Here is a 22,820-nt window from a genome sequence, read left to right on the forward strand (position 1 = left end):
AACGAGAGGAGGGTGGGCTCTGGAGAAGACAAAGACATCGGTCTTCCAAAATCGAAGGGCGGTCACTGCGTCGATGAAGGTGTGTGTTCTGCTTGGATTGAACTGCAGTGGACAAGTTGCGGTGGGGAAACAAATCGAGAAGTTTTCGGGCGGGGACAGCGCCTGACCTGAGGGGTTTTGGGAAGGAAGTCACGCATTGTTAGAAAAAAGAAGATCTAATGCCGGCTCGTGGGGATAGATGGAAAGGCATTGAACACGAAGACATAGGGAATGCCGTTACTGGGAGCGTCGGATTTGCGGTTGCGATTGACATTGGCGCTATTCCAATTCCAGACTCGGCAAATGGGTCGACTATGCCAAGTTCTGGAGAAGCGATCAATCCGTAGACCAAGACGGTCGAAACATCAGGACACTGGAAGTTGAAGACAAAAGCGGCATAAACGTGGCCTTCGAACTACGTCAAGTCACTGATGGCCTTGGCAGAATCGACCTGTCGCATTTGGCTCAAGGTTATATCGACGACGAAAGCGTGCAATCGGTTGAAACAATTATGAGGTGAACATGGTGCGTATTTGGGCGTTTGAGCAGGTTGCCGAGCAAGATTGTCCTTGAGGCGCTGTTGTCGATGAACCTTTCGAGGCGACCGTTCAAGCGGGGAACACTGGCAGCCACCCAGACATATTCATGTGGGCCAGGGCGAGCAACGTGTGGTTGAGGACCCATGTGAAGAGGTAGAAAGCCAGACTTCCTAAAGCTTGGAGCGTTGAGACTACTCCCGACGCTTTCGAGGATGTCGGGGCAGCGACCAAAGAGTGGAAGCAAAGTAACGTCCCGCAACCAAAGTGGAACGTGTGTTTTGCGCAGACTGCTGTCCTTGCAGTTGCGCGGCTCGGACTCCGTGTTCGCCTCCGACGTCTTGTGCGTCTCGTAGTCCTCCTTGAGAGCATGCTCTTCGCGTTCCTTCTCAGGCTCGAACCGCCGTGCAGCTCTGCGAACCTCAACAAGATGGCCTGCGATGCGAAGGTGTCGGCTTGGATTGAATGTGGTGATGGAGGGCGGCAGATAAGTTGCAGGAGATGGATTGGGTGGAACCAGAACAGAAAGGAAGTTCGCGGCAATGAGGATTGTACCTGCACAAGCTTTATTTCCCCTCCGACTGCCTTCCGTGACGGCACTAGCATGGGACATTACAGGGCAAGCGGCACAGAAGGATTCAGGTTAAATTGCCTGTGCAGCCCAGCTATCCTGTCTATTTAGGGCCTCCAGTCCTAACACGAAGGCATCCTGGTAGCTAGATACCCTTCACGCCCACCCAGCAATAACTTCAATCACAGCGCGCACAGCATGTTGATCGCACGTATAACGAGGGCTTCAATCGGGCGCGCAATACAGGGCCTTGATTAACCCCGCGATGAGGGCTTCAATCAAGCCATAGTACAGTAAGTAGCCTGCCGAATTGCTCGGCCAGTACGCCGGCGGGCACTCGGCCCCGGGCCGGGCGCCCCACACAGGCAGGATAGCTAGGTGGGCTGCATGGGCAATTTAACCCGACTTGCACAGAAAGTATGATCGCTGTAGCTGGCTACTACAGGAGCCCAGCCGACTTGATGGTACAGGGACTCTTCAGGTGCAATCTGACGGGTGTGGGGGTGTACCATCATCACCTGATGGTATGAGTCTCGCACGCCACGTCACAGTCCCCAGAGGACCCTGAGATCCCTTCGCGTCCCTCTATTTAGCCTCTGTCCTTAGGGCTTTTCATTTGTGAGGCGTTCTCTAAGAATTTTGCTCAGTAAGTGCCTATTGCTATGCACGCTGAATTGGAGGTACTGTGGGATGAGGTGCATATCGCCGACGAAGGGACGCATGATTTCACGCTAATCCTGGGGTCTTAAGCAATAAGTATTCCTAACTAAGTGCTGCCTCCTGCATCTACCCACAAACACGCAACATAAAAAATATTCTATTATGGGATAAGCAGTAGCAAAAGCAATGTTGAACTCAGGAGCGCAGATTGCGACCTTTGCGGGCATTACAAGCAGTAGGAGCATAGGTACCACACCATTAATATGGGGCCGGAATGGCAGCTTCGTTAAAAAGCTGCCACGATCATCATAGCAATTGCGAGAACCTGTCATTCACAGTACGTATTGCCCAGGGTAGCTACATCACTTGCTACCCACCTTGAAGTTCAATATTACCTAGTAGTTATGAAATCAAGCTTTTCCTTTGAAGCGCCCGACAATCGATCTTGATCAGGTATGTTTGTGCAATCATCGTATTCATAATTAACCCTTTGCACCGTCAGATCCATCGTGACGGTCCCTGCCTTCCAATTCCTTTCCGAGAAGAATGCCCTTTCTTGCGATCGCAACGCCTTGCGCGAGCATCTGCGATAACATAGGAAGACCAGCAGAGTTGCGACCGGGGGAGGAATTGACCATGTTGGGGTGGGACAGAAACGCTCCATTCGGCCACGGCCAAACACCGCTATCTCCCGACGCCGTCATGTGTTTTATTCACAGGCCCCGCCGACGTAAATTTTGGGAGCTCTTCTTTCCATCTCAGAAACCTATCTTCTCAGCCCTTGCTCCGGCGTGAATATTCGCGGGCAGGGTCTGTAGACTACGCAGCGCAAACACGAATTGTCTTGTGCATCGACCAGGCATTGGCTGTATTGGCGCTTGAGGGTCCGTACCATCATGAGATGATGGTACCAAAGGGGTGCGGGGTCCATCTGTCCCTATCAGCATCCCCCGCTGTCACAGGTGACCCGCATTGATCCATCCAGCACTGTGAACCCTGCGCGGGACGGCCCGACCCGCTGGAAGCCTGGCCGGACTTTTTCCATCAGTTGGCCCAAGCTTCTGGTCCTGAACGCTGAAATTTCCAAACCAGAACCCCACATCTTGATTCGGCGCTAAATCACAGCAACGCAGGTGGTCTACAGCGTCTATTTCCCTGCTCACACTCCACTGACCACCTCACATCAGGGCTTGCTAACATGACATACTAGTGCAGTAGATGCCTGCATTAGTCCGTATCGCGGCTGTACTGCATAATTGTATCTAAGCTGGCATTGCACTTTGAGCGCCTGCCATTTCCATAGGTGAGAGACGGAAATCGCTTCCGATCCTGGAGGCCGGATGCCGGCGTGAATCCCGTCTTCATTTGGGTCTTCCCGTACCAGCACCACTTTGTAGCCAGGCGCGGCGACGCTCGTGGCTGAACTAATCCGGCCGGCCCGCGCAAAACCGACTCGGCATGAGTTCACGCCTGAAGTGAGTTGAGTCGAGCCGAGTCACATCAAGTCTTGGGTCCGAGAAAGATCCCATATCCTTTACTGGAGGTACGAGGCCCCGGCTAACAACAACATAACCGCACGCCAGATACATTCCCTTCGGTAGAAATCCTGGAAACCGATCTTGACGAAATCGGTCCCAATACCCCAAGGCCTGGCGGGAGTGATAGCTTGCATGACGAAGCAGCGCCCAAAACCAGTCGCGAAATGTCTTGCCATGAGCCAAATGCAACGCTGCTCTGCTCAGAATAGAAGGCGAGAAATTTAGTGTCCTCTCCAGCCAGGCTTTGGGCTGTCTTGGCTTTCAGAACACCACCGTCTTATTGACTCAATCCGGCGCTAATGACCCCCGGTGATAATAGGAGAATCTGCAGAACCTAACCAGGCACTATTGAAAATAAGTCTGTCTTGAGCCATAATCAACGTGGACAAGTGCAAAGATTGGCATCCTCAGGCAGTTCTCATTTCTCCGTCCGCCGACGAAGCCTTGTCCAAGTGGACCTACAATGGCCACGAGTAGTAATGTCGCGATGCGGCTTTGCAAGAGTGTTAGAACAGACATGTGTCCGAGATGTCATGATCCGGCAACAGCTCGTAGTTCTTGAGCTGCCGGAATGATGAGATTGGGGGGGAAACGCTTGGCGCAGGTGTGAGACTGCCTGCAGAACGCGCGCCTGGCTTAGTGCCCAGTTGATGCCGCCCAAAGAAGTTTTGATCATCCTTTTCAAAAGTTTTCACGCAGTGACATTCGGAACGACAATTCTGACAGCTTGTGGTGCGTAATTTTCAATAGCATTGAGATATTGGTATTGTAAGACGCCGAGCCTTGATTCTTTTTGTGTGATGTTGGGGCATCTTTCTTCCCCTCTAAGTTTTCTTCTTCGCAGTTTGCCGCCTGGAGGCGCACCTTGCTGACCGCCGTATGATGTCGGGGCATCTTCGTGTAGCAGCATCCCACCGGCTTGTAAAATGACGGCTCATGCCACCTCGATGTATTCTCCCTCAGCTTTGCCGCTGCTTGTTCGAGTAGTGACGCGGAGTTCTGTCGGCAACTATGAAGTTGCGCTTGAAGACGAGCGTTACGATTCAGTCATTGTATCTTGGCAAAAGTCGAGAACAAAAAGTCGTGAATCGACTTGTCTCACTGAGGAAAACAGATTCATAGCCAGTAAATGGCGGCAAAAGGCATATCCATGGTCTAATTTCATCGTCATATACACGACCTTGGCCAATTTCTGAACCCCCGTTAGAAATACCGTTTCCACCCACCCCACTCATGTGCTCATCACTCTCCTGTGCTTTCGGCCAAGTAGATGGTGTTTAAGTCAGAATGGTTGGCATAAACAGGGTTGGAGCTTTCTGTATGTCTCCTGGTTAATAGTAAATACTGGTATTACTCCGATTCGGGCGTGAATGTTTCCTCCTGCGAAGCTGTCGATTATTTCATGAGATGCTCCTGGGATCAACACCTTTGCCAAATTACTGTCGTAATAGAGAGTCCAGAATAGGCTAGCTACTTTCTGCGCGATAAAACCAACATCTTGCTGCTCAAACTTCAAGACAAGGAGACGAAGGTGGCTGAAGAAACCATATCTGGCATGTAATTTGATCAGCAAGATTGGAAACCTGGCGCGATGCAGACTGGAATGGGACCTGCGCGGAGAGTGAGCATCTGAGCCGACTAGCAGTGATTCAACACCTTCTGGAAACTCGTATTGCAATGGAAGGGCTGTCGGACCACCCCATGAAATATTGGATAATCTAGGTACAGTTTTTGAAGTACACTTCCTTCCGTAAGATAATCCGCGTTTGGCTTGGTATGTTGTTCAAAGTTGATTGGTGTGCTACGGGCGGGGTCAGGCTTTGACCTGGCCTTCTTCGAAACGTGCCGCCGAGGCGCAGACAAGTGGGGGGGGCAACTTGTTGAGGACGGCTACATCTCTTTAGCTGACAATGATAGTTACTCGCTTCTTCGATTCCAGGCTGACAAGCTGACTCCGGCTCATTCAATCCATACCTAAAGTTCTTCAACTGCGTATCATGGGGTGTAATTCCTGTACTTTGGCCAACATCAGCTGCTCCACATGGGTCTCATTGCTATGCGTTGAGACGGAGATGACCGAAGCTAGCCTGAGTCAGACCTCTACATGTGAGTCTCAACGCCCTCACTTCTGTAGGTACCGGCGAAATGAATGACCTGGGCTGTTTAGAAGCGGGGCTAGGCGAATCAAGGCGGAGACGCCCAACAGGCATGACGTCTTCTTTGGTGAAGAAAGAAGCAATGTGAGCACTCGGGGACAGTAAATATCGGCAAGCCCCCGGATACCGGCACAGAAAACACAAACATCCAGTTCTCGCAAAAGGTTGATCTCCGAGCCAGCTTTCAAGCTCCTACCTCGTTATTGTGGTGAATACAGGGGGTTTGCGGCCTTTGAACGCGTCGAACCAGGCGAGCAACATGTCTGTGTGCACCCATCTAGACTTGATGGTCTCGAAGTTTCGGAAGATGCGGGCCAACATCGTTCAGGGGTCGGTGTCATCGTCGCGTGAGACAATCTTCTCATCTGAGATGGTTTCGAACAACCAAATTCATAGGGCTAGTGAGTGATGGTGACATAACTGAGACGAGAGGCAGAAATCCTCGTATTAATAAGTGGGTAGTCGTTTGGGAGACAAGAAGTGACGGCTCTGGCCTCTAAAAGTCTGAGAGTTCCATTTCTGTTAGTGCGATATGTTGTTCAGCTCGGCCAATCGATTCATCACCCGACATCAATGCAAGACCAAATTTTGAACATTGTCTGGTTTTCTCCAAGTCTCCGAGTTCGCACGGACATCGCATCAAGCCGGTTGCTGGGGCACTCCTGTGCCAGGAGTTTCGGGACTGAAGACGACATTTCAAATGGCCTTGTCCCTACCTTCGTATCCTGTCTTCGTTTCTAGCGTGACCACATCTGAGCAAGTAGCAAGCTTCCGAAAGATAAAGAGAAAGACGGCATTCACGATCTACGTTCTTAGCTGCTTGATGAGTCGCGACAGAATTTGAGTTGCAGGGGCTCCAGGGGAAGACAACGAGGTCCACAAGCGCGGAAATATATATCAGACAGGAGGTAAGTTTTGTTAGTCTAAAAGGCTTCCGGGTTGTCAAACACCATACGGTACAGTAAGGAGAGCAGTGTTGGGCCATGAAATGTGAGAAATGCAAGTCGCAGCCTGCTCAAAAGCCAAAGCAAGCTGCTCCAAAACTGAAGCCACACAAGCATGTCAACTTGCCTCACTTCCAATAACACCGGCAGCAAACCTGAATGATATGCGGAATATATCGCCGATTGGTCTTCAATCTCCAGCAGACGAAATGGTTGGCGGACTTGATATCATGTTGTAATTGAGTGTCAAGAAGTTCTTCTTCCCTCTGACTGCATTGCATGCTATTTGAAGTGAAAGTTCGATGGATGATGTATACGAACGCCTTATTATAAAACTATCTCAGAAACGCAGGTCATTGTCTGATGACACCTTGTCTCAACATATGGTCACAGGGAGCCTCCGATGCACATTTCGTTGTTTGTTAAGCCCGGAATCCAATTGCGAGAATGATGATCATTCAAAAGTCGTTTCCTAATGATCATGAGTATTCAATTGAACGAATGAATCGATGGAAGCAATGGCAGTGAGAAAAGGCCTCTTTTAGTTCATGAGAAGACGATGCATGAGGTTGAATGGAGCAAAGGAATGTGCCTGTGCCAGGGCAGAGACAGCTTCATTTTCCCTTTCAAACCTCGGCGCCTCTTTACTTGGCACACCGATGACAGTGGCCAAGTTTGCCGCCCGCACGGAAGAGAGGCTTGCTTTGGCCCCTCTCGTAACTTTACGTTGCCTTCGAATATTCGGGAAAGTCTTCATTTCTAGACGGACCTTGGATCAGATCTATTAAGCTTTGTGACTAGGGTCAAACTACTTTATCTCAGCATTGGTGTAGGCCTTCGGTTCATGCAGGATCAGTTCCGGTTCCTTAATTGATGCCAAACATGGTACGACATTTTGGCAGGCTCTCAAGCCCAGCGGTCAAAGCCACGCTTACGTTCGAGATGTTTATTCACTTACCCACATGACATCGCAACCTCTCCGGTGGCTACCAGGCCCACGCGTAGAGTTCGGTCGGAATTAGGGAGTTTATCACGGCTCGCGCCAATACGCTATGTGCTACTATTTGCAAGACTAAAAGTACCCCTCAATTGAAGCTCGACATCCAGTCTTGTTAGTATGCTTGGATTGGCAGGGGATGACGGCAGATGTACATCTGTTTGATGTAAGGTTCATGGTATTTGAAAGCCTTCAACCAAGCCGACTGAAGTCGCAACGTAAAACGGCCGGATGTCCTTTTCATCTAAAAAAAAGCTTACTCTTTGCGACCGTCCGCATTGTGGGTATTGAATCGAAAATAGCCTTGCTGCATCTGCTGGTCAATCGAGCATGACGTCTAACTTCTCAGGGGTCGGTCATTCCCAGTTAGGAGGCCAACTTTCTTCTCAATAATATCTCCAGCCCTGTGTCTCGCTTCTACAGCATGATAGTTTCTGCAGCATGATATGCATGCTAGCGGACAATGAAGCCGGCTTCACAGCGCATTCCCTCCGATAATTATTTTTGTCTCGCGAAGGTGGGCGAGTGCGATTGATCTGGCGTTCTCGTAGGGTGCATAGGGAATGCTTTCACTCAAACATTTAATACGCCAGAACATCTATTCCTAACGCGTTTGATGGACCCTTTAGAGGCACAAAAGCCGGCATTTCCTGGCAGAGGGCTCCAGCGTACACTCCAGCCCTACCCTACTTCGAGAACATTGGGTGATCTTTCGTGGCCTCATGGCTTGAAGCTCCCCTCGCTGTCAACTACGTCGACACTGGTCTTGGAACACACGTCACCATGTTGGCTTCATCCACTCCTGCATCAATAGGGATCTAAGTAGGAAATTGAGTCTTTCGGCTTATCTTCCGCGTCCGGGTTTCAGAGAAGCACTCGGGCAGGCTTGACTAGTGAAGTGTCGGATGTCTCATGCTTCCCGGCCCCTCTCAGTTTAGAGGACATTGAATAAAGTGAGCAATACGGGGCAGATAGCCGGTGTTGTGTTAACACCAAAGTTTTACGACTCATCTTATCCAAAATATGCATTAGAGAGGCTTCACCGAGCGCAGAGGCCCTTGGTAAGCATTCAGAAGCTTTCTATTTCGATTCCTGACCGTGAGGTGAACATACACAGAGACCGACAGAAGGCAATCCAACTCTTCTCCAAAAGAGGAAACATCAGACTTATGAATCTCGGATGAGACTTGTTAGCGAGCATCTTGTTTACAGATCTTTCGTTTAATGAGCTTGGGTATGAAAACTTGTGCCCACTCTCCCCATCAGAGGCAGGATTGGTGGCTACGTGTCCCACACTCTGAAAGCTGGTCAATAATCCAAAGCCGTGTTCATCAGCTCATTTGGGACCACTCACGGATGGCCAATCTGGCAGTGATAATAGCAATCCGTTCTGGGGCATATCAGCCCGTGAAAGATGTCCAGAATGGTCGCAGCGGCACCAGGTTGGTTGTTCCCTTGGAGGTAGATGTCGAGCCGCTGGCCGTCACGAACCTGAACGACTCCCGAGAAGACGAAAATGGCCAGGGGATTGGGTATCGACCAGCGATTATCGCCTATATTTGCCGGCATGAAAGCCTCCAACTTCAAAAGATTCTGGTATCGTTCCAAGGTCCTCTGTGTTACGGCATATGTCTCTAAGGTCAGCCGCGAAGGTGAAGATCTCGGGGCTGCCAGTTGAAGCTCTGCCACAACCCAAGCCTATGTTCTCTGCCGATCATTGCGGAGGATTTGGAGTGAATGATGATCCGTTAGACAGTGTACGGTTTGTCTGTTCTCTGACCACGATCAATGCTCTTCGGAATGGGACGTAGGTTCCAGCGGCCTTCCACGCTGTCGTCATGAAAGGCAGTCCTGGGATCTGAGTCAGTTTTCAAACACTGTAAGAGGGAGACTAGATAAGCAGTCATTTGGCACACAATGAACTTCTGGACATGACAGTTGCTTACATGATCCGTAGTGACCGCAATAAACGTTCATTGACAAGTCTTGCTGCCCCATTTTGCAATTTCACGGTCTGCTCCTGTCTGTAATATTTCGAAAACCCGGGTTCGTCGCATTTGCGGCCGTCAGCAGTGGCGCTCCTAGCCTCCCAGAACACAACAACCGTGGTCTCCAGCATCAGGCAGAACATGAAATAGATGCCAAGATCAGTGGAAAGAAACAAGAACATGAACAGGCATCCAACGGAAGCATGCTCCTTGGTGGAGACTTTGGTCGATGCGAGACATGGAAACCGCGGGATTTCGAAATCCTATAGTCGGCGTACCTCTCGAAGAAACCCCGCGATGATAGGCTTTCCAGATCCGCACGAGATGCCGTCTTCGGCGGAGGAGTCCAGCTTCGCGTCGGCTGATTTTCCATATGCTTTCATGCGACTATCGTCGAAGGGAACGTTGAGACACCGGTTACTTTCCGAGAGAGCGCTGGGTCGTGCGAGACGGAATGCATGAAAGGCGGCCGCGGAGGATCGAGTTACAGAATAAAAACGCCAGTGGACGATTGGAAGTGTCAACAATTGAAGTGCTCTGGCATTTGACTTTTTCCCATTGCGATCTCGCCGTTGTGCTAGTTGGCTGGCTGAATGTGCTACGATTCCCGATGACCAAAACGCACTGGAGGCCAGGTACTGGAAGACGCTTCATTCCTTTTCCATTTCTAAAGGACTTTGCAATCAGCCACTTGTGGTTACGACGGTAGCGATCGCATAAGACATGTGTCTCTCTGTGACGGCCTTGAATCGCCGACGACGGCATCCCCTGTACCTTTGGCCTTTCTCAAACGTGTTTGGGGATACTCTCGCGGTACTGGTCTACTTGAGAGAGAGCGACTGTGAGGCTTTGCTGATTTTATGCTGACGGTGATGAGCGCGCAAAACACCCCATGGAAAGCTTCCACTGACTTGGAGGCGTTGCAAGTTATCCTTGGAGCAGTGCACTGTTATTTGTAACACGATGCGGGATTCACACAGGGGATCTCCGGGATTGTTCAATGCAAGCTTCAGATCCATCCGTAGAAAATACCGCGCCTGATCACAAAGCTTGAACGGAACACTGCTACATGTGAACCAATATTCTACAGGTAAACCCAAGCGAGAACTTCAAGCTTTGCTATACTATCATATTATCATGTCCTTCCAGACCTCCCTTCATCTTCACAGCCCTGGCGTCCTCCCCTGATACTGTCCTCGTTCTACCGATCCCTGCACCCTTGGTAGCATTGCTTTTTTAGTGCCATCGACTTCGGACAGCAACTTTCAGCAGACCCGTCTCTTCAAGATATGGTGGGCAGCAGACTTGGCAAGTACAGGTTATCTTACGTCACCCTGCTGGCACACCTCTTTAGTATTAGAGATGGGTTTGACACTAGCATGGTCAAATCTTACTGAAGGTCGGGTTTGGGTATCCCACAAGTTACTATTCAATGAGCATTCGAAATCGTAAGTGAGACAGCACCTCAAAAAGCCAAACCACATCGGAGAAAGTTTGTGCGCTTGCCCAGTCTGACCTTCATCATTTCGGGCTTGTCGCATGCCTTGGTCAGAGTTTGGTATCACAGACAGCTTGCACATTTGTTTCGGCGACCTGAAACTCAAGAACTTTGGCAAACGTTGCAACATTTACAGCATAAGAGGACGCAATCAATTCTCTGCTCGCGAGAGATAGCGCCCTCAATCGTTCGTACCAAGCGCCATGTAGCACCTTCAATACAGCTGCAAGAGCCAGTTTTGAATATGGTCAAGAAGGTGATACACTTCTGGCTTTCTCGGCTTTCTCTCACTCCCTGATCAGACTTTCATATTGAGTCAGCGTGATTTAATTCATCAAGACTACTGCCATTTGGGTTGTTATGGAGATTGATCACATGAACGACTTGAATTCTCAAGATCTTGGGTATTGGCTGTTCCCGGATGACCACTCGTTCTCAGGAAGATAGCTGGAAACCTTCGTGAAATCAAATGACAGCTGTTCACACACCAACTTTGGACATCATCTTAATAATAACTCATTGGCAACAGTTCATCTTTGACCAACTTCATCCCAGAACGCCAGACTGCAAGAGTTAGCGCAGTTGTGAACTCAAGAACGATTAAAAAATGAACTTCTCACCTTCAAAAGCATCGCAATCAAATCTGCATTCCACTATTTCCTCTCCGTCACATATTCCGCGCGGCTGCAGGGCGATCTCCGCTCCGGATAGCCCTGAACATCGTCCGGACGCCCGGACGGTTGATCGAGCGCAAACATTTGTGAACCAGGACATATTACATATTATAGACTAATTCAAGCAGCCGTCGTGAGAAATGCGTTTCAATTAGGTGAGAAATTTTGAAGCCTTATCGCAGGCATTTTTGATGAGCCATGCAGCGAGTTGACTCATCTCGGCCGTGGCCTCACCCGCACAAATGACACCCTTCATCTTTCATCCACGATCTCTTCCGTCTTGTGAAGCCCATCCTGCTTTTACGAGTTATGAGGGCCAAGGTTAGACTCTTCGCCTGCCATACATGGAAGAGCATGAATATCTGCCTAATCCCGCCCCGAGTGATACCACCGTCCACTCTACCCTCGTGCTGGCGCCTTCAAGGGAAGCTTTTGAAGAATCGATCTCCTTCCCTTGCCCCCATACCTGAGATCCTCATGGCATTGTCCGGCTCTGTCCCCACAGGCTCTATTACGCTTCCAGTCTTGCGCAGAATCGTCCGAAGAACTGTGATGAAACGTCCAGCTCCAACCCCTAACATAATCCATGAGACGTCCTGACACATGACTTCATCCACATGTGTCCAGGCCCGACATTCTGGTGTGCAGTACAGCTTGAGCCTGAGAGAACACTGAGGCCAGCATACCACGGTGTGTGATTTCATGGTTGCCTGTCGATGCGTCAAGCGGCTCGAAAACTGATCATCAGAAAGGAAGATTGATCCCCCGGAGCATGCTCCGGACGCAGTCACATCATCCGCTGTCAAAAGTCTCTCCGGGGCGCAGAATCATATGGCAATAAAGCTAGAACGGGGGGTATTCCATAACGAAAACATGCCAGCAGCGTTCGGTTGAAATGGACCACCAGAGACTATTTTGTATCCATTCTCTAAGCAGTTTTTTTTGCTGTTCGATTCCGTCAGCTCATGTAATCTGGATCCAAGTGACAATCAGTCAAGCACGTTGCGCACCCTGATTAAGTTTCTCTTCTCCGCCATCATGTTTCGAACGGCACCGCGACGGCAGTGCCACAAAAAGCTGCCCCGTTCTTGACGCCGTATCTTCCACGTGCTCTAATACCAGGGCAGCAGGTTGATGAATGATGCCATCTTGCCTGACTTCTAGAACGCTAGAGTTCCGTGAAATTTTCACCCAAGTCTCGAACGCTGTGGCCTTCCAAGTCGCCGCGCCATGCAGGTCTCGGAACACCAAGGTAGCCAACATTATTAATGACAACTTTGCAGAACACTTCCTTTTTCCTAACGAGAGTCTCTGCAGCAGTATCTAGGGAGCGCTGGGGGTGGCTGGCTTCCTTCACTCGGCGGTCGTGCCATCATCCGCAATGCCAGTTCCGGCAACCAGGAGGGGCAGACTCAATGGGCTAGCGCCATTATTAACAACCCAGCGCGAGAGAATAGCAGTTCATCATCTTCCACCATGGGGTGTGCTTCATGTTAGCGATTGAACCGAAAGGCCCAACGCTCACGGCGATGCATTTGCGACTCTCCACGGTGACAAGCGACTGATTGAAGATTCAAGAGAAGGCGAAATCATCGAATCAATGGCCTTCATCAGGAACCCTCCTGTAACTTCACGTCTGTGCGACCGCAAGCCAGCAGGCACACTGCCGACTTTTCTTGCTATTCAGGCCAGGGAGAGGTGCCATCTTGGAGTCTGACGGGGAACTTTCATTTCTCCCATCTTTGGGTTTTGGGGTGTTCATTCGCAGCAGTTCCTCAAGCAGGGAAAGGTTTGGACTCATCCTGACGACAGCAACCCAAGCCATCAGTAGCTCTTCCGATTCAGTGATAGTGAAGCCCATGAGCACGCCAGCATCGTTATTATTAGCCCCTGCAGCTCCACAGGATCGCTCTTAAACTAGATATTAGAATCCTTCGCGCATTGAATCTTGATCCAGGCATACATCAGACTTCTTTGTTTCTCATGATTATCGCACAGCTCTTCCAGCTTAAATCTCTCATCCTATCTACTTTCAACGAGAGATCAGCATCGCCTTTGCATTTAGATAGACCATCTCTGAATACCCCGTTGGTGTAGGCGTCTACATCATTAACCAATGTTGCGTGGGCTGGCACCTTGGTCTATCTGTACTCGTGGATAGGAGTGATAATGCACTATCCTTTTTGGCCTGTTATTATTGGTCCATGGATGCATGCCCAGGCTCCTCGCATCCGTCTGGGTCTGCGCAATGTTCCCTAAATGGAGATACGTTCTTGCCGTCATCATCGATGGGGGCCTTCTTGGCTTGGCTGTGGCTGTGGCTCGGTCTGACTTCGTGGTCCTTCGCGATGGTTTGACAAGGTCTCGAGAAGGCAGGTATTGGATCTCGAGGGGTGCCTTGGGGCGGCGTGGCATCGTGGTGTGGTGCTCTTAGCTGGGCGAAGGCACGGGCCGACCCGCCGTCTGGGAAACTTTGACGAAAGTGACGGTTTTTTGGTGGTGGAGCACAGGCTTACACTGATTGGCCGCTGAAGGGACATGTGGGGCTTGGGTTCGGAAATTTCAACTGGATGCTTCGTGCTTACCACAGTCACTGCAGCATCGGCACTTGTGACCAGCCACGCACTGTGACCCGCGCCATCGCCTAAGAACTGGTCACCAGCCACATGCAGTCAAAACACTGCACATGGCATGCTCATCATCGCAAGGTCGCCTTCGAACCATCATGGCCCATCGTAGGAGTGAATATTGCATCTGCAATCCAACAAAACAAGACTTGTTTGCGCCGGACGCAATCATGCGGCGGGCTGTGGATGGTGAGTGGTCGGCGGCTCTTGTCGCAATTTCGGTGTGCATTGTGATGTGCATCGGTGTGTTCGGTGTGCTCGGTGTGCAAGCGAGCAAGATCCATGTGCTCTGAATAGATGCAGTCAAGAATGAATGAGATAATCCCCGCAGCCTGGGTACTCGACTGCAGCGCCCACCCTAAGGCAATCAACCAAGTTTGAACATGATGATTGACTTGTTTGATTGGTTGAACTTGGCAAGTTTACTTGCCTTCGCGTTGAATGCATTCCCAGGATGCGTACCATCCTGGACAGATGGTACGGGCTGGTGCCAGACAGCGGCATTCGCAGCGTTCCTCGCAGGGAAGCTCCTGCTTCAGGGAACTTCGCACTGCACAGCAGGTGGTCACAGTCACAATAATTGCGCGGTACCATATGGTTTGGATGGTATGGGCTGGGATGCCGGGCGGCGAACACACGTTTTCAGGGCTACATATCAACAGCGCTCTGCAGCTGCATGAGTCTGACCAGTCTGCCAAAATCCACAATTCCACGACTCCACAATTCAGTCCCCCACACCCAGAATCCATCATGTGTTGCGTTCCTCCGCTCGAACCCAAGCGCACGCCCAGGTATAGCGGTTAGGCGCCTGGTGGCTTGTAGTCGCTATCATCGTCATCGGCATTGCGGCGTTTGCGCTTCTTGCTTGGGCCGGCGGCGACGCTGCCCAACCGGAACTGGGCCAGCTGGACGCGGAATGTGAAGCGAAGTCGCGCCAACCAAGCGCGCTCAGTCAGGCCGATCCGGGCAGACATTTTCGCCCAGTAGGCAGCGACAACGTCCAGGTCGACTCGCTTTGAGAGCTTCCACTTCTCGACGGCACCAGCCCGCACCTTGTACATGACGATGAGGCCATTCTTGGGGTGCACGCCGGCGCGCGCGTTCGTGATCTCGGCGGCAAGGGCTCTGGGACTGGTGGCGACGACGGCGTGGCTGTCCTCGGTCGGCTTCTAGACGGCTGCGGCGGCGCTGGTCGTGCTGTTCGTGGTCGCAGCCCGGGTCTCGGTCGGGTGCGATTTGTTGCCGGCGGTGAACTTGAGGGTAGTCTGGTGGAGCTTGTTGCCCTCGTACGCTGTGGGATGGAAAAGAATGCGTCAGTTTTCGATCGGACAGGCATTGGGGATTCTGCGGACGGGCTGGTACTCACCGGCGGGCTCAGCGGCAGGAGCCATCGTGGCGATGCTGATGCGACAACGGGGGAAATCTCGACCTCTTGGTAGGTAGGCTCTTGGTAGATAGAGCGACCTGAAGACTCGTCACGTCTCAGAAAGAAGCGCCGACGCGGTTGATTGCTTGGTTGCGATCGGCAGAGACGTGAAAGTGGGAAGTGTGAAGGAAGTAAGGAAGTAAGGAAGGAAGTAAGGAGTGCGAGAATCGAAGTTGACGCGAAGACAAACGGAAAGGACGCAGTCAGCGCGGGTACATGTCCCGGGGACGTCAGGTACCTCACCGCAGGCACCTGCCCTGACCCAATGGATCAGTGTCGAGGGCCAACTGCCAGGTTGAGACCAATTGGGAACAACAGCCGAGTTCTTCAGGGACCACCTGCCAGTTTCTTCAGGGACCTACTGCCAGTTTCTGGACTGGAATCGGCAGTATGTCCCTGAGGAGGTGAGGTGGCTACGGTACGTACCTTATCTGCACAAGGCACCCAGACCAACCTTATCGGCTCGCTTATCTCGCACAGACAATTGCCACCATCTTTTTATTGGCCAAAGTCATTGATGTGGGTACGTGTACATCTCAGGGTGTACATTGGCCCACTTCTGTTTTTCAATCGGCTTTTTCCCATTCACATTGACCTAATCCCAAAAACACCATCGTCTCCACCTCCGTCTGTGAGATCGCCAACTCGACGGTAACTATGCGGCCAACCCTGCCTCTTACAGAATTGACGCCTCGTCGGGCGAGTGGGAGCTCCGATCCAATACTGTCGTTAACTTACCTTCCTACGCGACATCTCTGCGAGTCCAGGTAGACGCGGGATCGAAGTCAAGGAAGAGCTCCAGAAGGACGGACTCTGACTGTAAAACAGCAGCAATTAATTGAGTTCGCAAAGCACACGTAATGCTCAAAGAGCCGCATGTGGCCATATTGACCAAGAGAGCGTCATGGCGTGAGGAATTGCGACCGTCCTACGAGGTCTGGTGTCGCCCGTAATCTTGCTACTTCGCCAAAATCTTGAAAAGGAGTCGTGACTTTTGCTGGGCCTGCTCGCCATCGGGCACGCAAGTCACAACCCAACGACAGTGCGAACAAACTCATCGTCAATGTAACAGTGGGCTTGTCCAAGTAACTCTCCACCTTGGGCTCGGCAACGTTGGTGATCTCACTCTCAGATGACGAAGAAAAAGTCGACCAGGTTGAGGAACTCCGGTAATCGTGTGAGATGGGTTGAAGGGCATGTGGGTTGCCTGCTTGGCGTGAAGGAGTTGTTCGTCTTCGTCTGTATTGCTGATATGATGGCGGCAGATGAACTCGCAAGGCGCTTGGATTGCTGCCTGTACGTTGGCGCCGAGTCTTCAAGGTAGCCAGCGGCTGAGTTGACGTATTCTCAGGACTACAGTAGGTTCCACGCCTGATGAAGAGTCTTGCGCGGGAGAGAGTCCATCGTGGTGGAATGAATACACAGGCCAACCGTGGAGAGACGTGGGTAGCTGCAACGTTCTATCGGATATGCTGCAAAAAGCATAGAAACAAGGAAGAGGTAAAAAACAACCAAAAAATAACTAAAATAATTTCCCCATGAATGGCGCCTCCAGTTTCCACCACGCAACGCTCACTGCGTTATTGCTTCATGTCACCAAACTCTACTTTTGCCCGTCTCCCTCATCCCATCCGCAAACCTCACCCATCTTGGCTCTCCGGTTGTGCACCCATCCCTGCTGAAGGTCCTTCTTGATCTCAGACTTGTAGAGCTGCTCTCCAGGCATAAAATAATGCATGTACGTGCTGCGGAATCCGGGGTCCAGCAAAAGCTGAGCCACCTGGTTATAAAGTCTTCTCAGCGCTTCCGTGTCCGCCGAGAGACGTTCAAGCTTGACTTTCGAACGCACATCCTTGTAGCTGATGAATTGGGTAACTCCAGACTCGGTGCTCTCTCTCGCACCCCGCTCCCCGATGATCTCGACCGAGATGTACGTCTTGTCTACGTCCTCTACAAGTCGCAGCCAAGCCTCCTTGATGAGCTTTTCCGCAGCGGCAGCCTTTGCGGCCCCGGCGGCGCCCCGTTGTGTGCTGGACCCGGGCGGGCTGAAGGGTTGGTTGTAGGGGTCGAGGCCGAGGAGCTCAAAGAAGGTCGGTGGTTGTTCGTGTAAGGGCACGTGAGATACGAGGGCTGTCTCGATGGCGCAGATGTCGGCGATCTTCTTGGGCACTGTTCAGCATATGATTGGTTAGCTGCCGACCGTAGATGTCTGAGTAGACGGTGATCTGTCTTACTCTCCCCCTTGTCGTTCTTCGCAGGCACTGGCACTGGCTTGGGTGACGGAGTCCGAGGCCAGAAGGTAAACGCCAATAGGGCAACGACCACGGCGCCCACAGGGGTCCGCGATTTCTTCATCATTCTTTCCAGGAATGACCCTCCATCGCCAGCTGCACCAGCTCCTCCTAGTGCTGTTGGGTTATGTGCTGACGGTCTTGTTTTGTACCGAGTTCGTACGTCTGGGCCTGCAAAGCTGTCGTTCAAAGAAGGACGGAAAGGTCTCGACATAATCAACTTGTGGTGTGAGTAACCAGAGATAACACTGTCGATGCAGTACGATCAGGCAACTCCTATTCTTATAGACATATCACCTGCAGCTTCAAGTGACTTTTGAAACCAACAACACAATGAGCAAGTCAGATGTGCCCAGCGGTTTCGAGAACATGACAGAACGCACATCCAAATGTTGGAAACAAAGAGAGATTCCTGGACGAAGTGAGGGTGGCCCTGAAACGAAATGTCAGTCACAAGTATAACTACAAGATGACAAAGATGTGTGAAAGCATCAGCGGTTCACACCTAGCCACCCAAAAGTACTGCAGATTCGAACGCGCATCATTTTTTGACCATCCTGTGTGAACTCCATGTATCTAAAACAAAATAAGGAATGTTCCTATTGGGGAAAAGGCTTTAGAGATGACAAAATTTGAGAGATATGACCAATCTGAGTAGAAATGCGAACAAGAGAAGACACCAGAAAACCCCCAAGGAAATAAGCATACTGTATCGCAGCCACCATCGTCCACCGCTCACTTATCCGCGCATTCCCAGGCGGGCATGACTCTGAACCATGACTCCGTCTCTTCCTGAACTTGACGTAGCACAAGCAACATACCTTGTCGCTTTCCATATGCGTCTCGCCCTTTGCCCCGGAGTGTCGGTATTGTCATCTCAATGAGCTCTCCGAGGTGATGTATCTCCTGAGTTTTTCGTCAGTCGGGTCTGAAACCTCAAAGTTTTCTGTCCGAAGACATTGCGACGATAAAAGACCGACAGAAACAAGACAAAACAGAACCCCAGTGAGACAAGAATGAATCGATCGAGTAGAAGCGCCAGACTCACCCTGTCAAGGCTCACAAGAAAGGCCGAGTGCGCCGCGGAGACGTCCAGCATCACCTGACGCACCATGCCAACACCAGCCTCACTCGGATCAGCGGCGGCTCTTCTCTTCTCTACATCTTCATCATCACCATCGTGATCGCCATCCGCACCACCACGGACTGCAAGCGACTTCTTCTCGACAGCAATGTCAGTCGCAAAGCTGCGAAGATCCCCCACAACAGCGTCGAAGTCTCCAGCGTCGAAGTCTCCAGCGTCGAAGTCTCCAGCGCCGAGTCCGCTGGCATGGAGATCATCCCAGTGCGCCTTGCGCTGCGTCCGTGCATCCATCGCGAGGCTCTCAAGCTCGTCCAGGAGGTTCAAGGTCACAGCCTGGTCCCTGCGGCCGGTCCAAAGAACAGCCAGCCAGTCCGGAGTCCAAGCATACCAGCCGCTCACGGGTTCCTCCATCCTTGCAATCTCGATCTTGATTCGCCTGTTGAGACGGTGGAGCGCTCTGTAGGTTGTGGTCCGCTGCTTCTCGTAGGCCTCGTTGGTTCTCCTGAGGTTCCGGTCGATTCGGTGCGTGTCGGTGAAGACGTTCTTCCAGACACCGTCGCCCTTGGCCACGTCGGCGAGCTCCATGTCGCCCAAGACAACGATCTCTCGGGCGATGGCGGCCACGGAGGTTGAGACATGTGAGCCCTTGATGGCGGGGAATGTTCGACAAAAAGGCGGGAACGCGGCGTCTTCTAGAACCGCGGTCGAAGACGGAAGACCCGCGCAGAGGTCGGCGACGCGGGGGATGTTCCGGGCGATGAGGCGGTACTCCTCATTCAGGCACAGCTTGCGGTTGGCCGGAGACAGCAGGCAGAGGAGGACTGCTGAAATAGCCATCCGCCAATGGCGAAGAAGGAAGCCAGCAAAGTCGCCAAGTCTACCGAGCAGGCCGGGACGGCCGGTTGCATCGTCGGCATTGGTGGTGTTGTGTCTCTTACCATCGGCTTGGTAGTTGTGCTGATCTTGTTGGTGGATGTTCATATCTCCGTTTACGTAGTTGTTCGTCACAGCGACTGGCGTGGCAGCTGGGAGGGCACCGTAAGACGTCGGCGGGGAGTGCGCTTCGTGTGAGTAAGTTGGGACAGGCACTTCTGGTTGAGGCCTCCTGATCACAGCGGTATCTAAATCGGGACGTTCCTGAGACTGTGAATGCAGAAGTGGCTCCTTGGACTGAGGTCTCAGGGGAAAATCCGGGGACCGAGGTTGCTGGGGAGTCTCAGCTGCATTATCTTGTTGTGTGTCGCCCCCTGTACGCCTCTGCAGAGCTTTCATGTATCTCGCCATGAGATCTGGATCGGCCTGAAGTGCCATGGTTGCGGGGAATCTATGCCAGGGGCTTGAGAAGACTGGGAGACAAATTTGGAAAGGTTGATTGATAGACCAAGGCAGCGCGAATGTTCTCAAGTGCCCCCCAGAAGTTGCAAAGCACAACAAGTTCTTGGTTCATATAGATGAGCGGTGACCCATGACGCGAGCAAGCCAGAAGAGCTGCACACCCTCTGTCTGATTGTCGTCTGAGCTTCACCATCATTCTATCCCAAATGATGTTCTTCAGATTAGCAACTCCCATCTGGTCTACAAATTTTCAAAGACTGGTATCATGGTCATGGCTCGTGGCTTGCGATGCAATGGGACTTTGGTTTTCAGGGGTTTCCTGGGTAAGGTGACTGGCCCCGTCCTACATGACATGCAGGTGGGGCTGACAGTTTGTGACTGATATGAAATTGGTTCGTCAGGCGAGGGAAGTGAGGCGGGCGAGCAGTGGCTTCAGGCTCTTTCAGAGCAGTTATTGAATCCAAGACAACTTATGCACGGACAAAGGCGTCCCCATGCATCATGTCTCGCCGATTTTGATGCATCACATCTGCTTGGTGACCGTAGAAAATGACAAGGCACAAAGGACGAGACGGAAGACTGGAAGGCAGCACCCGAAGACGATAGAAGGCTCAAATGGATATTCCGCAGAAACCCCGCTCATAAGTCGTCTGTCAGTCCCTTTTCTTTCTTGCGCCTCAGTCTCTCTCTCAACACATCTGACGAACCATCCCACCGATCGCAAGCGCAGAGACAGCATCGCAACCGAGAATCATGGAAGGAAGCTCTCCGTCGCGCCAGACGGTCATCATCGACCGCTCGACCGACGCGAACGTCCAACGCTGCTACCAACTGCAGCGTTTCGCCGCCATCCTACAGCAAACCATCAAGGACAAGGGCGAGGACACGCCGCAGCACTAAGTCAAGACGGCCAACAGCGAATCTTTAAAATTGAACCTCGCCTTCGCCAAGAAGAACCACCTGATCAAGGACGTCAACGACGACAAAGTGCGCGTACCGCAGGAGTGGTTTGAGGAGGGCGATAGGAAGCTGGCCGCGCATCTCGGCCTACTCACCAAGTGGCGCAACTCCCTCGACAAGACGGTCGGAAATGGCGGAGCAGCCGCGGCCCCGGACGTTGAAGAGGTGGCTGATGCGGCGGTCGAGGATGCCTCTGTCCTTCCCGATGTTCACAGCTCTTCGCAGGCAGCTTCTGCGGGACAACAGTCAGGAGCACCAGCCATACCTCCAAGCCAAGAGGCACCTCTTACAACAACCAACTCTGTCTCTATTCTTCCCAATGATCCTGGCCGCTTCTCATCGGTATTAGCGGGACGACGCTCGGAAGCTCCAGCCACAGCTTCAAATCGTGATGCGACGGCCTCCATCGTCTCGGGTATTCGGAGTGTTTTCGGGGGTTATCACGTCGATGGTGGCTTTCCTCCGGCGTCGTCCTCATCTCCAAGCATGTGGCAGACTGGTGCAGCTGCTGGCAAGACCTCCGGTCTTTACACCGTTCCTGGCTATTCCTACTCCAATTTCGCGGGACAACACTCGGAAACGCCAGCCGCGACCGCAGACCGGGCAAAGTTCACTGGCGCGGGGGCTAGCAATACCTTTACCGGAGGTACTATTCCCGGCGGGTTCCCCGCAGAGGATGAGGTGTCGGCGCAACAGCCGGAGGAACTGACCCCGGAGGAGTTGGCTCAGGAGATGGCTGACAACAAGGAGATGAGACGGTGGTATCGACAGTGGTACGCGCGCCACAAACAGAACAAGGCTGCAGCACAACAGCAGAACCACGACAGCGCCATGGCTCAGTTCAACAACAGCGACGAGACACCGGTTACCCTGGCATCATCCGCCCTAGTTGACGACAGCCTCAACAGGCCAGCGACCCAGAAGCATGCCAGGCGCACAAACACCCCAGCGTCATCCGCCATCCCCGCCCAAGTGAACGACCGCCCGAACGAGCCAGAGACTCGGAAAGGGCCTATGTGGAAGAGTAAGCCGGCTCCGGGACCCACGCTTCAGGTGCGGTCGAAGGAAAAGCCGGCTTGGAAGGTGTGATGGGGATGTGAACGCGAGAACAGGGCCCGCGCGGAAGCTTGCACAGCGGAGGATGGCGACTTGGGCGGAAAAGCGGCGGCGCTGGGTTCACATGGTTTGGCGGATGTAAGGCCAAGAAGGCGAGCAAGTTAGATAGATGAGGATGGATTGGAGTGGGTCGTTGCGGTTGAAGTGGTGGTGGAGAGATGGTACGGTACCCGTAGCTGTGTGGCTGAAATTGAACAACGGTGCGCCTCATGTGTGGCTCTTGGCTTGTGGCTCCGGCCTTGTGGCTTCCTACCTGTGGCTTCCCATCTGTGGCTTGAATCGCGAGTGGGTCCGCTGCTGCAATCACAATGCGACCAACAATGACTTCGGATAATGATTGTCTTCTGCTTCTCGCCGCGACAATGAAGACCAACCCTCCC

The 22,820-nt window shown here is 52.1% G+C and overlaps 3 protein-coding genes across 3 annotated transcripts; 1 reads left to right on the forward strand and 2 right to left on the reverse strand.

Moving 5' to 3' along the window:
- Positions 1–15,028: 15,028 nt before the first annotated feature.
- On the reverse strand, positions 15,029–15,619 carry CGGC5_v017315 (uncharacterized protein; the record flags this gene model as incomplete). Its single annotated transcript, XM_032026763.1, has 1 exon — positions 15,029–15,289. One exon carries the CDS (start codon positions 15,287–15,289, stop codon positions 15,029–15,031), a length of 261 nt encoding a protein of 86 aa, XP_031876776.1.
- Positions 15,620–17,257: 1,638 nt separating this feature from the next.
- Positions 17,258–20,340, reverse strand: CGGC5_v017316 (uncharacterized protein; the record flags this gene model as incomplete). Its single annotated transcript, XM_032026765.1, has 3 exons — positions 17,258–17,823; positions 18,767–18,851; positions 18,994–20,340. The coding sequence occupies 3 exons, from the start codon at positions 20,338–20,340 to the stop codon at positions 17,258–17,260; spliced, it is 1,998 nt and encodes a 665-aa protein (XP_031876788.1).
- Positions 20,341–21,117: 777 nt separating this feature from the next.
- Positions 21,118–22,413, forward strand: CGGC5_v017317 (uncharacterized protein; the record flags this gene model as incomplete). The annotated part of the gene is made up of 2 exons (XM_032026766.1): positions 21,118–21,202; positions 21,266–22,413. The coding sequence occupies 2 exons, from the start codon at positions 21,118–21,120 to the stop codon at positions 22,411–22,413; spliced, it is 1,233 nt and encodes a 410-aa protein (XP_031876789.1).
- Positions 22,414–22,820: the final 407 nt, after the last annotated feature.

This window comes from Colletotrichum fructicola (genome assembly GCF_000319635.2).
Source record: "Colletotrichum fructicola Nara gc5 chromosome Unknown KSG_Nara_v1_contig12, whole genome shotgun sequence".
In the NCBI taxonomy this organism is placed as follows: Eukaryota; Fungi; Ascomycota; class Sordariomycetes; order Glomerellales; family Glomerellaceae; genus Colletotrichum; species Colletotrichum fructicola.